The sequence below is a fragment of the Daucus carota genome, chromosome 8, assembly GCF_001625215.2.
Source record: "Daucus carota subsp. sativus chromosome 8, DH1 v3.0, whole genome shotgun sequence".
NCBI classification, from domain to species: Eukaryota; Viridiplantae; Streptophyta; class Magnoliopsida; order Apiales; family Apiaceae; genus Daucus; species Daucus carota.
Genome location: NC_030388.2, coordinates 25010020 through 25027690, shown reverse-complemented (window position 1 = coordinate 25027690; position 17671 = coordinate 25010020). Strand labels below are relative to the sequence as shown.

At 32.7% G+C, this 17671-nt stretch overlaps 1 protein-coding gene across 2 annotated transcripts; it reads left to right on the top strand.

Annotated features, from left to right (window-relative positions):
• The first annotated feature begins 3804 nt into the window (after positions 1 to 3804).
• LOC108199912 (uncharacterized) lies at positions 3805 to 17281 on the top strand. Of its 2 annotated transcripts, none has more exons than XM_064083001.1 (11): positions 3805 to 4087; positions 4739 to 4830; positions 6173 to 6280; positions 6894 to 6973; positions 8014 to 8147; positions 10140 to 10189; positions 10318 to 10410; positions 12471 to 12562; positions 13418 to 13524; positions 15165 to 15211; positions 16207 to 17281. In XM_064083001.1, exons 1-10 carry the CDS (start codon positions 3875 to 3877, stop codon positions 15204 to 15206), a joined length of 1011 nt encoding a protein of 336 aa, XP_063939071.1. In that variant the 5' UTR covers positions 3805 to 3874; the 3' UTR covers positions 15207 to 15211; positions 16207 to 17281. The 2 variants fall into 2 exon arrangements, with proteins under 2 accessions (XP_063939071.1, XP_017223424.1); XM_017367935.2 differs by having other exon boundaries at positions 3806 to 4087; positions 16189 to 17281.
• The last annotated feature ends 390 nt before the right edge of the window (positions 17282 to 17671 follow it).

Genomic DNA, 17671 nt, shown 5'->3' with positions numbered 1-17671 from the left:
AGGAGACGCGGCACAGATATAATGCTTTTGTAAAATGTAGTTGCGCAATTTATTTTTAAAATTCTGAACTAAAGTTTGGATGTTAAATTTTTATTTATTAAAAAAATATCGAAAATAAGTTGCGGAACTATATTTTATAAGAGCATTGAAATGCGTGTCGAGCAGTTGAAAAAAACATGTATAGTTAGATGGGACAGAGGTTTTTAGCAAGTCTATGTCCCATTTAAATCTATATGTTGACTGTTTGGCACGTGCTCTAATGCTTCTACAAAATATGTTTTTATAACTTAATTTTAAGATTTTTCTTTTTTGCATAAAAATTTTAAAAAAATCTTGAAAATAAGTGTTGGAACTATACTCGTGCCACTTCCCTACGTATACAACTAGAGGGAACGGAGGGAGTAATAATAAAAGATAATGATATATTAAACTCATAATATATTATATAATATATGCATAACATTGTCATTTTTAGATAATATTGACTAAATTGATTGGTTATATCTTGAAGTACTATATTATTATATTGAATTTTTATAATATATATATATATATATATTAATTTTAATATAATAATAGATAATCTGAAATTTGCTGGAAATATATAATCATCTAACATATATGTATTCATTCACGGGAATTGAATATAATTATAAATAAGGATAACATATTATTGGAACGTAGTCTTTGAGAATATTAAAAATTAAAAAACTAAAATAAAAAACTTACAGATCACATCAAAATATATCAAATATGATATGTAAATTGATTGTTGTGAGATTAAGAAAAAAATAATAAAGTCGTATTTCAGAAAAAAGTGAACCAATTGACGGGAAAAATCAAATTAAAAACGAAATGATTCAGTGAAATCATGTGTGGGACAAGTTTATTGTGTGTTGAACGGGCCATTAGATTAGATTGATCTAATATTAGTTTGTAATTTGTATTCTACTTTTCCTTTGCAGTTTTTATAATTAAAGGTGAATATTATGAAATAAGAAAGTATTGACATGGTGAACGAATGAACGCACATGATACAAGTTATTGACGACTAAAAATTACTCCATCTGTCCCTATCATTTCTTCACATTATTATTTTGGATGTCCCTCTCATTTCTTTACATTATTATAAATAGTAAGTTTTTCTCATTATTACACCCACTATCTTACTCTACTATCTCATATTTAACGATAAAAACTACTATTACACCCATTACTTTCCTCCCATATTTCAAATTTATTATTAAATATTGATAGGTCCCATCACTTTACCCACTTTTCATCTAGCTTTACACATATTTTATATATTGTCTTGGTCTTCGTGTCCCCCTCCAATGTAAAGAATTGAGGGGGACGGAGGGAGTATTAATTATCGTACCAATTAAAGTATGTAGATCTAAAATCTAAAATTAATAAAATACTAGCCTTTAACCCGTGCGAAGCACGGGCGGGTATAGAATTCGTAATTTATTAGTTATAATTTAAATTTTAACATCATCTTATTAGTATTTTAGTGCTGATGTATTGGATTTTAACCAAATTATATTTACCAACTGATTATATTTTTTGGACGACTACAAATTATACCAATATCGATTTATTATAATATAGTATATAAATTATATTTAAAAGAATAATGAGGAGTTCTTATATTATACTACATCTCAAGTGTTTGTAATTTAAACGGCATAAAACTCTGTAATATTGTAAGAGTAAGAGAAGTCTACATGTGACAGACTTGTAGTTACAAAAGAGAGACCAAACCAAAATTCTGTACGACTACAAATTATACCTATGTTGGCTTATTATAGTATAGTATAGATACCTCGTCTTATTAAACGGGGTTCGTGCAAAGGAGTGCGGAAGGGTCGAGTAGTAGGGATAGAAGTAGGACCCAGGAGATCGGAATAAGTTAATAGCCTTGATACACGGATCATGGGCCCACAATTGTTTGGACTCTTTGCTTCACAAATCACAATTATATTCAAGGGACCAATAGGCCCGCGACGAGCATGATTGAATCAAAAGTTGGTAAAGAATAAAATTGTACCAACCGACTCACCTTGACCAAGTGTTGTTTATCCGTTTCAAGTGTTTCGTATCTGCCTGGGCTGGTGGTTCGAAGCACCAAGAAAAGGTGCTAGAAAACCCGAACACATGCAGTATTAATTTGTTAATTTTAGTCGATTCATATAAATAAATTAAACGCAGTCACCTCAAAATATAAACCGTCTAACTCAAAGTTTAAAGATAAAGATTTAATAGTTGATCGTAAATTTTTAGGCCGTAAACTTAGAACGGACAATGTTTTGGTATGAAGTTTGATCACCGTAAATTCAAACTTCAAATCAACACGGCTTGTGTCTTGTGGTAAGTTTTTTTGTAGTTTTCTTTTTACCCTTCTCTCAAACCGACAGTCTATTATTGGCAATTTTATAAACTATCTCTTCTTATCTGTTTCTGGACAGGAAAGTTAAGGCGTACAAATGGGTAAATCATAAATTCATGTTTGTTAATATATCCTTGACTCTTCTTATTGGACCTACTTGTTTAACTCCGTCCCCGGATTAAAAAGCACCGGATGTATAAAATTTTTGTTATAATCTTGATCGATGGACATTCATCAACGGCCAGAAAATATTGTGTCAGTTAAGAAGCCCCTGACTTAAGATACATGTCATGGGAGTTTTGTATTTTATGAAATGACATAATGACATGTCATTTTTCGTTAAATATATAGTAAAAATTGTTACGTTATTATATAACATTCCTACTAAAGTGCATTTACATATATTGGACTAATAATTTAATTAGACCCTGGATTTGATAGTTGGTTATAACTCATAATTGTGATGAAGTTTTAAAAAAAAAAAACTCATAATTGTGATGAAGATAATATAACTATCTTGGACCATATTTAAAAGTCTAAATATTTATAAGATATAATATTTATATAAGATTTATTATTTATAAGATAAATATAATATAAAAAATTGCAAAAAACGTGTAAAATAGATAAAAGGCATGCCAAGCTAAGAAAGATCATGACATGCTCAGTCTGGCATCCCCGTGCCTTTATGATATAAGGCTATCTCCAGCCGTTGTGATCCAAAAATCCAAATTTGGATCATCAACTCATCCAAATTCTGATTCAAATATCTGATCAACTCCAGCAGCGTGATCCAAATTCTGATCCAAATTACTTTTTGTATATTATATTACATAAATTTTATATTAAAATTAAACTATATAATCTCAAATTTAATTTTTAATCATTATTAATTACTCATATTATATTTAATTAAATAATTTAATTATTTTTTTGACATCGATCAAAGTATCTCAAAATTAAGAACATGAAGATGAAACTCAAGGATTTCAAAATGACATGATAGCTACTTATAATGTTTTGATTATCTCGAAAGAAACAGAAATAATCTGTTCGACTAAATCAAAATTTATATTTATTATATTATTTTCTAGTCATTTCCCAGTATTGTAATTGTATTTTATGCATTTTATGTACCTTTTATTTTATGCATGTAATGTACTTTTTTTAATTTCAAAGAAATTTACTTTCTTGTTATTCTAAGTTTTACTAAAACATTAATTTTATTAATTATAAATTATTATTAATTAAATATTAATAATCATAAAATAATTTTAAGTCCGATAAACAAAATAATAAAATCATTATTTTATAATAAAGATACTAAAAAGAGTAATATATTTTAATGTCAAAAGATTAATAAAATTCAACGGTTCGGTCCTGCAACTGCAACGTGTTTTATGTTTACAGAAGAAGCGTTTCTTATCTTGTTACCCCCCAGCTAACTCAGCACTGCTAGTGGCAGAAGCTTGGAAGATCAAAGGAATGGCAGCAATGATCACGTACACATCAGCACTATATACAACGCCTCGTTCTTCACTTGTATCTCTACTTCCCAACCTTCATTGTTCTAAATCAACATCTTCCTCTCGTCTACACTTATCGCCATTTTTATCAAACCCAGCTCTTAAAACAACGCGAACCAGAGCCCTCTCGCTTCTCTGCGCTTATAAACCTGGTGACGATTCTGATTCCAAGGTCAATTCCGTTTTTATACTTGTGTAAATATGTGATTGCATTTTACATATATTTATTTGTTGTGATGATTTTATGGCTCAATTCATGTTATACGAAGACAATTTTAACATAATTGAAGAAAATTGAGATGCTGCTGGTGGAATTGGAAGTTGTTATGTAGTTGATGTGACATTGTTCGTTGTTATCATGTTTGTTGGTTCGTAATAATGTGAATTTGGATGCGAAAGTCGAAACTAGTAGTAATAGGCTATAAGCTGAGCACGACTTAGAAGAACAATCGCGTTAGAAAGTGCGTCGCTGTATACAGTGGTGGAGGGAGAATTTTTGGGTAACCAACAGTTGTTTTGGTATGGAGAAGTTGATCTCCTGCCCTTGGATACGCAAAATCCTTGTGCAAGTCTTTAACTGAGTCATGCATATCGGGCAGTTTAAAGTATGATACAACAAATTATTATCTATGGTTTTAGGGTACTTCAAAAATAATGTAAAGATTAGGAAATGAAAACATGCCCTTCGAAACCTACTGTACTGTTTTTGTACCAACTATAGATCGCCATAGTTGGTCAGCAGATATAAGTGTGCAGAAGGTTATGGAATTACAATAAAGTTTTACTTAAGTTTTTCTTTATATATATATGATTCATATACCAGGTTGGAGGATTGGACTGGCCTATCTTGAAACGATGGGATGTGCCTTGGAAGTGGCAGACTGTATCACTGACCTCACTAGCATGTGGATTAAGGTTCGCTTTTCTCGTAATTAATATGACGTTCAAGCATGCTTGTCTACGATTCTTTATGTTCGCCCCATCTTAGAGAGCTATCTATATTTGCATTTATCTCTTCCGTGCTAAGTAGAGGAATATTAATGTGTAGAAAGGAAAAGCGCATGGTTTCTGGCCTTTTAGGTGCAGTGTATTTAGATATTATTCCCTATAGTTATTTTATAATTGTTTAGACTCTTTTGAAAAGATTCGTTGATTGGATCCTTTTTCCTTTATATTGACTCTTCCAAATGGGTGCTCGGACACCTAACAGTATACGAGTAAAGTATGGTGGTCAGTTGTAATGTCATCCTTGTTTGAAAGTCCCATCTTTCTCTATACCAAAACAAAAAGACGGCTGAAGTTATCAAAGCTCATGTGTTAGCCTCTCATTAAATGAATAACATCAGCATTCTTATGTGTCAATTCCTCATTAAATCTCAACTTTGAAAACAATTATTCTATATAATTGTATCTTCCTCCACTAATTCTATTTCATCTTCAATTCTTATGCTCCAGTAATTCTCTCTCCTTATTTCTCATTCTTCTATTATTTCTCATTATCATTTGCAAATGTTAATTTGTTACATATGATTTAATAAGCATTAATTTTATATTTTTAATATTTATACGATACTTCCTATTTTTCATATCACTTGACTTTTTGATGACTGACTTAAATATTTTGACCCCATATTCAAATTAAATATTATTTTCATAAATTATAATATTAATTAAATTTAATATACATCACATATATTTTTAAAATTATTTTCTGAATTTAAATAAAATATAATTATATTATAACCGGGCATCTACCCGGGGACTGATCTAGTCTCTTATATAAGGAGATAAGGTGGTTAAAAAAGGAGATAAGGTGGTTAAAAAACATAAACGGAACTATCCTACCAATATTTGTTGCTCGCGTATTTCATGTTATGCTCAGTTGAAAAATGTTATGTGATGATTAAAGAATGCAGTACGACTACATGAGCTGTCCAGAATCCAGTTAATACTCAAAAGCTGCATTCTGCACCCATATCTAGACAGTGCACCCTTTTCTGTTATGTGAAAGTCAACATTTACCATATTCATACTAATGCATATCCCATCAACATCTGATCATGTACCTGCATCCAAAGCCTGTGCTAGGAAAGGATGTATGTCAGAGAGGGCCCGAGGCCCTGTGCCCTGATTTCTCTAATTGTTTTTACGAAAGTATACTATGACCTAAGCATATATTTATCTTCCTCTTACTCTTCATACATTTCTAGACAGTATTTACTACACAATATTTTGAAGCTAATAATGTCCCAGGCAGTTTCATTTTGGCAGGACTGATAGAGGCAGCTGCTTTACCATATTTTGGGCTTAAGATTGGTGAATTAAGTTTGGACCAGAAAGCAGAAATATTGTTTGTGGACCAGGGGTAGGGAATCTTGTTTGAATTCTAAATTTCTAATATTATGTGTTTGTCTAAAAATTTTGTCTAAGGGTTCTTGCTATTGTTAGACCATGCTTTCTGTTATTTAATTCTTTAATAGTTACAAGATTAATATAGCTTTAGTTTCTGAAACAGCTTCTTGTTGGAGGTTATTTCAAGTTAATTTTACATGAGCTTTGTCGTGAAAAATTCTGTTCAGCTGACCTTGTACCTCTAGCTTCTTTAACAATATAATCCCATATACTAGTGTAGTGATGGATCAATTTGCTACCTCACCAATGTGTACAATCTTCTACAGATGTTGATGGTATGAATTTGAAAATCTTATTTATATATCATTGGAACTGAATCATATTCAATAGTATACACATATCATCTCTTTATTTCCTTTTTGCCTTGTGTATTGCCTTACAGAGCCTTCTATGTAACCATCATGTGCAGAACACAAAATGATATACAGCTCTAATAATATATATTATTAGCACTTTAACGTCAATAAAATTATTTAACTCCAGGTATTTGTCCTATTAATAATTTCTAAACAATCATCTTGTGAATATATCAACCAATTCAGTACTTGTTTTGATTTTGATTGCAGTTTAGTGACAGCAGCGGTACTTGGAGTGATGTACAGTCTTACCAACTACCAACCACTTCCTGATGACTTTTTCCGATATGGTACATTCTTTGGAAATCAATTACTATACATGACTATTTGGCTTCTCATTATAAATTTAAAATTTGAATTGACATTGTGAACTTTATGTTTTTCGCATCCTTAATTCAGTAAACTTTTAGTTTTTTAGTTCTTCTTTTACCGGGGGGGGGGGGGGGGGGGGGGGGGGGGCACTAAGGATTCTACACACGTCCTTGTCATGAAAAAGGGGGATAGACAAATCAGCCTTTTCCATTTTAGGCTATTCTTTTAGTTCATTTCTTCTAGTTGTTAACAACTAAACAAAAGAGTCTTTCAATACAACTGTATAGCTTTACTTGTTTTTTTAACAAGATTGTTTAATTTAAAGATCAATATCTAAGGAGGAAACTCTGACCATAATCAACCTCATCTGGCTTTATGAAAGGCTGAGTTCTCACTTTTCTTTTCTAGTGTTTCCTTAAATTAAAAGCAATGGAGTTTGAATAAAATAAATGTATAAATGTACATGCAATAAGAATCAAAACTACTTTTAAACTTAATAGAATGAATATGAATTATATTATACATGTGTCAATAAACAATATATGTATTTTAATTGATTATTTATTTCTATATTTTAAAGCCTAAGAGTTACTGGTCCTAAATTTGTTTCTTTTTTGAAATAGAAAATACTTCTTTATTTTTTATGTTTAGAACAACAATTACAATAACAAAATGAAGTTCAGCTGCATAGACTAAACTTGTATTTGAAACTTCACTGTTCCCTAAGTAACTATGCATGTATTGTAAAGAACACGTTTGAGAGACGTGTTCTGCATTGAAAACTATTATTATTTTAAACATGTTTTTCTTAAAGTAACTACAAAAATTATTAAAAAGTATTATCGAATCTCACGGCTGTATTTCATAGGGTTGTACTGCTAGTAGGAGTAATACCGAGCATTAGTATTGTTCTTAACTCTGTAAATCAGCCAGAGCTTACATTTTAAATTTTCTTATATTAATTAAGAAACGAGACAGGTCGTTGTATTCTTTTGATAAGATTTGAATGCTCTTGCAGATTGGAGAGAGCCATTCAATCTTCAGAAAGGTTGGCTCTTGTGGGCAGGAATTGGTCTTGCAGGAGGCCTTGCATCTATTGCATTAACAGGAGCTGTCATGTCCTTGGTTAGGGGTGAGAATCCACAGAGAGAGGTAGATTACAATGCTTATTAGATTTTTTTCACTCAGATATCTCTACATATTCATACTGCAGTGAGCACTAATGTTAGTATTTAGAAATGTTGATTTTTACTTAATTTCCTCTGCGGTCCGTTCATTAGTGATTCATGGCTTGTTGCACTAGCTTGACATTTAAAAGAAGCCGGTTGACACTCCCTACCAAAAATATTATGTAAAATTCTCTAAAGTATGTTTCTTTTCGCATATATGCAATAGTAATTTAAATTGCCTGGTATGGGATATTTGAGATAATTACATAATCGCGCAATTCCTAATTATATGGCATCAGCTTGGTCGTGTTTTTAATAGAATGAGACAGGAATGTAATAAAGTTTTATTTATCGGTGTATGTTGGGACTTTGGAGGACTTACTACTATCCTTGCATCATATTTGTGGTGGATGATGTACCTGTTTGGGTGAACTTAAAAATTTGACTTGTGACTTATTGCTGCTTTAAATGAATAGTGACTAGTTGCTACTTAGCGTGAAAGTGAAATTTGGAAATTTTAAGTTGGTATTTGTTTGGGTAATTTTAAGTTATAAGAAATATAAAAATAGAAATACTATGTATGAGTTGTACATGTGAATGATAATATTAACATTTATCAACTAAAATTGCAAAAATAGGGAAAATATATTGAAACGTCCTTGAACTATTCCACTTTTATTCGATAGGTCCCTGAACAAAAGATTCCCCAAATCGGGTCCTTTAACTTTTCAAAATTTTGTATCAAGTCCTTCCGTTAAGTAGATTCTAACGCACGTTAGAATCTTGCTGATGTGGCGACGACTAATGCTGATCCATCGCTGACATGGCGCTGATTGTACATATATTAAAAGAAAAATGAAATTAAACTGAAATTAAATTTAAAAAACAAGTCACATGCCCTGCATGTGAGTTTATAAGCGCGTTTATATCTCCCAATTCACTCATTTCTTTCAATCTACAAAGAGGGTTTTAGGGTTCCATTAAAGGGAATTAGGGTTCTTAATCAATAAATTAGATTGGGCAGCTTCTATACACAAACGCACTACACTAAATACATACTATCATCACAAACTATCTCGCCATCTATTCACAGACATGAAGGCCGAAATCACCTTGTACATTCATCACGGAAGTGAGATCGTGCAAAAGCGTGGCATCAAATACTACAATGGAGGTAAGGTCGAGTATGTTTTTAATCAGAAATTGGATGTGTTATCTATTTTCATACTTCAAAAGTATGTTCGAAGTGATCTTGGTTATAAAGTGTTTAAAATGTATTGGCACAAGAGTGGAGTGAAGATTGTGCTGGAGAGAGTGAGAATGATGATGGCAGTATGTACAAATCATCTGGTGATGTGTCGCCATGTCAAAAAAATTCTGGTGGATCAGCTGGTGACGTGTCGCCATGTCAGCAAAGATTCTAACGTCCGTTAGAATCTACTTAACGGAAGGACTTGATACAAAATTTTGAAAAGTTAAAGGACCCGGTTTGAGGAATCTTTTGTTCAGGGACCTATCGAATAAAAGTGGAATAGTTCAAGGACGTTTCAATATATTTTCCCGCAAAAATAAGATAAAGTTATTCAAAAAAGTACCTCATACCATAAGAAATATAAAAATAAAAACAAAATGCATAAGTTGTACGTGTGAATGATAATATTATAACATTTATCAAATTAAATTAGTTATTCAAAGAAGTACCTCATACCAACTTGCGGCTTTATGCTGTTTATGAATTTTAATTCAGTTTTTAACTTATCACAACCACACGTTTTTCACTTGAAAGTAAAATATTACTTTAAGCCCGCGGCTTATCACTGCGCCAAACAGGCTCTAGTCAAGTGTGTATCCAGTGTAACTTATCTAGGTCATTGCGCTATCTTCTAACCACTGAAGTCATAGCAGTCAGATTTAGTTATCCTTTCTAGTTCTAGTCTATTATGCTCATTGATTTAGTTCTACTAACATGTTTCAGACAGATGCTCTTGTTCTCTTGCTTCCGTTGATTGGATCTTCATTTACCAGGTACTTCCTTTCCAGGTTTTCATATTTGCCAGGTTCCACATGCATATTCATCCCGGTTCAGATTTTTTTGGGTGTGCAAATGTAAGTTTTGGGACAGCAACATTGATAATCTCTCAATTTTAATGCAGCACTGCTTGTCTAGTTGGCATTACTGGTGTTCTTGCTCCACTTCTTGAGGAGACCGTGTTTCGAGGATTTTTTATGGTGTCCCTTACCAAGTGGTATGATATCTTTGACATTGTAATTAGATATAAATAGGTTATAGCAACCATGTCGAGCTTGGTAGTGACACCTTTTTAAGATATTAGTGAGAAATGGGAAATATTATCATCAAGTAGTTGCACAAGTTACATTATTTGAGATATTCATAGAAACATGACAAGGTTGGCGGAAATGGTTGATTTAAGGAACTTGAATAGTTCGTCCGAACAATAATGCCTATTGATGAAACACCATTGATGGACTTAGATACACCAATATGGAAAGTTGACTAGCATTTCTTATGCCCATTCCAACACATCTTGTATTCATCTGCCAAAACAGATTCCTAAAGATAAGCTAATCAAGCTCCTTCCAGAGTCATGGATGACTTGCTACGAGAAAATTTAAAGAATCAATATGAAAAGTTGACCAACATTTCTTATTTCCAGTCCAGCTCATTATGTATTCATTCGCCAAAATAGATTCATAAAGAGAGGTCCATCAAGCTCCTTCCGGAGTTGTAGGTGATTTGCTACGACAAAGAGTCAATCACATGTCCTTACTTTCTCTAATACAAAAAAGAGAAATCTTCATCTTTCTCTGATACATCTATTCTCTCTTTGGAGATAAATACGATTGTAGAGGCTTCGTTGGATGTTTTGATCCATTCTCTTGATTTTGATGGCAAACCCATATATGAATTTAGTCAAGAAGGTTATATCTTTTGGGATGTTTATGGCTGCAAGACATGTCTTAAAGATAAATGGCGATGATGATATTCCACCCAAAAGGGGGACAAAGAATAAACAGAAGTCCAACCAAAATTGTCATCACATGTCACCTTCTCATTGGTCTATAAGAATCCCAGATACTCCACCGGCTCACAATAAATAGGGATCCTTGTAATGTTTTAAGTCAACGAATAGCCTTTGTATCTCTCTTTTGGCAATAGTTATATGTGCTTTATTAAATTATTTTCTTTTATATTCTCTAGTAATATTATTGTAATCTTTTGGTTTGATTGTACCTCTCTTCCTGAGTAAGCTTGAATCTAAAGGGAGTATAATTATGGTTGATCTTTTAAGGATCCTCAACATCGGAAATATAGCTACTAGAAACATAATATGAAATGTTTGTTATAATCATTAGTTGTGGCCCTGTATGCTACTATGATGGTGTGACAGTAGGTATATGCTCAGATTATCATGAAATCTTGTGGTTGTTTAGACATTTTGTGTGTTCGTAAGACACCTTAACTTAACACCAAAGAAGAATATTGAGGAATAAGTATGAACTCTGTAGTCTGTAAGACACCTAAACTTAACACCAAAGAAAAATATGGAGGAATAAGTATTAACTCTATGACTAGTTCATAATCCTAATTATAATACTCCATTTGTTTCTCCCTAAACACCTAAAAGCTCTTTTAGTTTCTCTAGTTTTTGATAAATGATGATTTCCTCTATTATGTGGATTACCATCACAAAGATGGTAAAATTCCCATAATCAAACTTTTATAGCCATCTTCACTATTAGATTGCCTGATGCATATCACTATTTCGTGTTGTACCTCTCTTACAACAATGAAGATGCTCCCTGAGTCAACATTCTTGAATACAATCATCTGATTTCGAGGCAAAAGTTATTTTTCATGTACATCTCACGACTCACATAGCTCTTAAACTTATATTTATAATTTGAAACCCCTGCAAATGTCTATATTCGCAGGCTACAAGTATTCCAATAATAATCTACTTCGAACTTTGTTTATAATAATTACCGTATTTTCTTTTGGATGAATATCCCTCCACAATTGATAATTTCACCAAAATAAGGATAACCTTATTTATCTTAAGTAAAATACCTCTTAATAAGGATTCTTTGCTATTTAGGAATTAGGGCAGACTCCAATGCTTATCTACTTTTTAAGGCTCCAAATCTACATAATCTGAGTCCAATTTAGGTTGATAATTGCACCAAGAGACATTAGAATCGACTACAATTGCCACTCATGTAAATTTGATTCACATTTGTGAATTAATGTCGTAGATGCTCTAATGTTCTAGCTTTTTCTGTGCAGGTTGCCTACTCCATTATCTGTCCTTGTTAGTGCTGCAGTATTTGCAGCTGCACATCTCACTCCAGGAGAATTTCCACAGCTTTTTGTACTTGGTATTCCTCCAAAAAACGGAATTTTGATCTCCCTGTTGGATAATTCTAAGACTTGGAGAAATTTATTTTGTTTTACTTCTTTTACATTGAATGTAGAACAGAACTAAAACTAAAAAACTGAAAGGAAGGTTTATAGTGAGATAAAGTTAGAGAGTTAGTGTTATGTGAAGGCTTTAGTACTGATAGCATGAAGTTGAACCATTTGATGCAAATACCATCTCCAGCAGCTTAGCTACATGGTGTCCTAAGCTATTATAATAAGAAATATAACACAAAACACAACTCCAGCAGAGTCCTATCAATTCCTTGAAAAGTTAGGATGCCACCTTCATTCCTCATTTTTAAGGATTGTGGAACCATTCCTCATACTATTTTGAAGAATAAAATATTCACTTCTTTCCTTTTTCTCACTCTTTCCCTCCTTTCTCTCTCTTATTACAAGTTGAATATAATATTATAATAATAATAGGGAATGTAAATAGGGAATGTTGTTGGAGTTTCCATTCAATAAAGTGTAGTAATCCCTTAAAAGATACAGATTTTATTATATATTCAGGGAACCGGTTAGGACTCTGCTGGAGATGCTTAGTGACTGTGATACATACCGGTGACATATATTTTAGATAACAATATACATTTTTTCAGTCACTATATCTCAAGAAAACAACAATGCTAGCATTTGATTATTCTGATAAAGTTTATAGCTAACTAGTGATGCATGCATATTAGGACAAGTTCCACAGACACACACACACACGCACACATATATGTATATGCAAAGCAAGTTCCATTAACCTTACTCTTTTTATTACTACGAAAAACTGAAAAGGACTAACAGCTTTGATGTTTAATTAGGGACTGCTTTGGGATTCTCATATGCTCATACTCGCAACCTTCTTACCCCCATCACGATACATGCCATTTGGAACTCGGGAATAATTTTGTTCCTCACCTTTCTTCAGGTAATTTTGGGTTGACTTCCCGTCAAAACTCAAATTGACTCAATATGTTTTTTGTCATTATTTTTTCTCTGTTATTAAAAGAGAAATTCTATTTGGGATATATTTTACACATGGTATGACCTTTAGAGATATATCCACATTCCTCTTGTATAATTTGGTATATAAGCTAGCTATTATATGCCCTAGGCTTGAGAGAGGAAAAGTTCTTCAATCCTCAAACAAAACCAAGAATAACCAGTATTTTTCCACTCCTATCAAGGTGTGAGAAGGGTTAGATGTATATAGGCCTTACCCGTACTTTGTGGAAGTGCGTGTTTCTGTAAAAACCCTAAATTTTAAGAGAAAATTTCCATTCTTTTTGTAAAAATGAACTTATCTCTTTTATTTTTTAAGACTATAAAATGCAAATTGGAGCAAGACTTAATCGCTACATAATTATGAAACGCCTAAAAGTTGCATAATAGGAACTAGATTCATGAAAAGGCAACACAAAAAAGGTGCACAAAGTACTACCAACAACCACAAAACGCATTCCTAACTACAGAGCCAAGTGATCTTCTCATCCTAAGATAACTAGCATAATTGGTGGCCCCCTAGCCCTCCACAAGCAACCCTAGCCCCCCAAATCCCAATCCCTACTTGTGTCTATTAAACCCTACAAGGTTTTCGCTAACCTAAATCGTGGACCCTTAGCCCTTCACAAACACCCCAAGCCCCCAAATTTCAATCCCTACTCGTTACTACCAAACCTTACAAGGTTTTAGCTAACCTAAATCAACATCTCCATAAACTAACATCAGAGATCATGTCTTTGGAGTGCTTTAAAGTTCAGATGCTCATCCGACGACCTCCCAGTGACCTGCCTGTCCTTCTCACCCCTTAACTGATATTCTTTTCAAAATTCCACCCTCCTCATGAGTGCCCCAGTCTGTCTCGTGCTGACAACAAGGTCAACCCACCTCTATTCTCCATTTTCACCTTTAACTTTAACAGGGTGTGACTTTTAATGGCCTTTCACTTGTCTTAAAAAAAGTTGCTTCACATTAAAAATTACTTTCACAACTTACAGATAAGAGTAACATTTGTCTTATAAGTTATTATGAATCTGGATTATTTTATTAGTAATGTATAACTTACAAAATATAGAAATGTATAACTTATAGTACATAAAAATTAAAATTTGATCCTGACAAAAACAAATAAATTGAAATTTCATAAGAAAGTACGAGAAGATACCTTTATTGGAGATATATTTGATTTTATGAAGCTAGTATTGCAATTTTGAAATCATTAATTAAAATAAGTACAAAATTTGTACATAAAATATAAGTACAAAATTTGTACATAAAATTTAACTTATACGTCATTTGCAAGTCATGTTTACTTATTATACAAAGAGTCAAATTAATAATTCTTTAACTTGGACGTATTGGACAAAATCTTATTTGTTGTTTTGTCCATGCTATTTCTACATGTCCACGCATACAAGGTCAACATAAAAAATTGCTCGGTGGTTCTGGTTGAGGTCGTGTATGTTTTGATTCTTTGAGCAATTACTTGACTCATTTGTGTGATTTATACTGTCATCTGAATGTTCGTTTGGATATTGCTAAATTTTCTCCCCTATACTTTGTTTGTAGCTTCAAGGATATGATTTGAAGGAATTGTTGCAGTCGTCTTGAGAGAGGTAGTATAATTTTGGTCAACTTAAATGTGGCTTTTGCATATTTTTTGTTGTAATTTTTCCATTATTATGCTCTCCCTATGTAACAATTTTTGTTAGAAGATTTAAAGGTACTAGTGAAAACTACAACACGCCTTTATATGACAAATTGTTTATATCATAGATATTCATCTGACCTCACGGATAGATCTATTTCTATCAAGTTTTTAACATACTGCCTGTGCTTCTGGGAATAGATTTTTATATTTAAGTCTAAATGGAACAAGCTGATATTCTGATGTGAAATTTCCTTCTTTTTTTTTTTTTTCAAATCAAGATGCTCATCTATCTTTAGATAAATTGATGTCAAGTCTCTGCTCCAGCAAACAGTCCTATTAATATTGCGTCTGAAGGAAGGTAGGTAATAGTTAGGCAACACAAATATAATATAGCAGCAGAATTGTTTAATAACAGAACCAGTAACTTATCAATTAAGGATAATATAATTACTCTTGGGAGCAATTAGTCAAAACAAGCATTGATGTTTGAGATAAATGTTAGATATGTGCAACTTGAGGAAAATATACAATTTTTTTTTTATCAACACTAGTATCTGTACTGTGTTCACATTAAGAAAACACGCAAACATATCGGTTGTCAGTTGTCACTTTACCAGTTCTATTTTAAGATAATGTTAAAAGGAAAAACTCAAGTAGGGCAACAATGTGCTGTCATGGCCATGTATAGTTAGTAGGATGATGCAGAAGTTGACAAAACATAGCCGGTGTATCCTGTTCGGAGAGACGGGTCTACTTTTGGTGTAGAGAGACTTATTAGTACTACACCTCAATAATGCACTAATCAATTAGTCTCTCAAGTTGCCTTCCATTTTTAATTTGATCATGGATTGCTATTCATAATCGAGGGCAATGCACACTTTTGAATGGGTTGCATCCAGAATTCTATATCTTGATTTTGACAATTTTTTCTCTTTTCTTTAGATTTTGTTGGTGGGCTAGGACTTGGTGGTTTAAGTGACACAGAAAGAAGAGCTCTAGCTAGCCCTTGGATGCTTGGACTTGAGGAATTTGAAAATTTGGAGGTTGCACGGATGGGAAGCAATACCTAGGTCAAGGAACAGACAAGAAGGGTTCAAAACGAGGGCCACGTTTGGGAATTTGCAATCTTCTTATGCATGGGAGTCCCCAGAGGCTCAAAATTTGACTAATGGCTAGGGGTGTACACGGTTCGGGTTGGGCGGGTTGACGGAATTTATCGACCCAAACCAATTAAGTCGGGTTTTCAAAATTTCAACCCAACCCAGACCGTATAAATTTGTAACCCAAACCAATTTGTAGTACATCGGTTTGGTTCGGTTTGGTTCGGTTTGGATTGGTTTGGTTGAGTTAATAAATATTATAAACTGATGCTCAACTCTTTACTCCCCTATGCGCACCGGTATAATCACATCAGACTACTCTGGTAAAACTGTAACATGTAACTTAAATATTTTATAATAAATTTTCTGGGGTAGGTTAAGAAACTTTACCTTCCGAAACATTGCAGAAGATATACCATTTGGTGAACAATAATCATATATTTGTAACACTAATCACTAATTTAGACAACATAATATATTTAAAATATATTCGGGGTGCTGGGCTATGCATATATATATATATAATATTTGAAATATTTTATTTTTTATTCGGGTTGGTTTGGTTCGGCCTAAAAATATTCAAACCCGTAACCAACCCAATTAAATCGGGTTTATATTTTTTTAAACCAAATACATATCGGGTTAAAAAAATTCGGGTTGGTTCGGTCGAAAAGTGATCGGTTCGGGTTGGTTTGGTCGGTTTTACGAAACCGTGTACACCCCTACTAATGGCCCTTGCCCATTTATTACTTAGTACTGTATGTGCTCTACTTAAGTTAGAGGAACACAAGAAATAATGGGGTCAAGTTATAGTTAATTTTGCTGTTGAGAATTGAATTAAATTTAAACAAATATATGTAATTTACAAAAGCAAGAAATTGTGGAAACCCATGTCCTGGTTTTGCAAAAGGGCCAGAATTTCAAAGTTAAATTGACTTCTGCTTCCCTCAATCAACTACAAACTCGAAATTATATCTTTAAATACAGTAGTTACTTGTAGCATTTACTATTACCGTTGAATACATGCTGTCATTATAATATCCTTCTTAGTTGCAGCAGTTTAACAATGCTGTGGAGCTCAAAGCTAATGGTTTTTGGAAACTCATTTGCACTTAAAAAACAAAATTATTAGATGAGATATATTCAAATTATAATTTTTAAATGTACTTGTAAGCATCTATAGCATTACAAGCAGCAGTAATTTGATCAAGCAGTTCAATGTTGACTTGCAGCTGATCAATCTAGGATGCTAAACGTGGCCCTCGTTTATAAAATACTCTATATGTGTGTATCAGGCGAGTCATGTGAATGGCAAATTTATACAG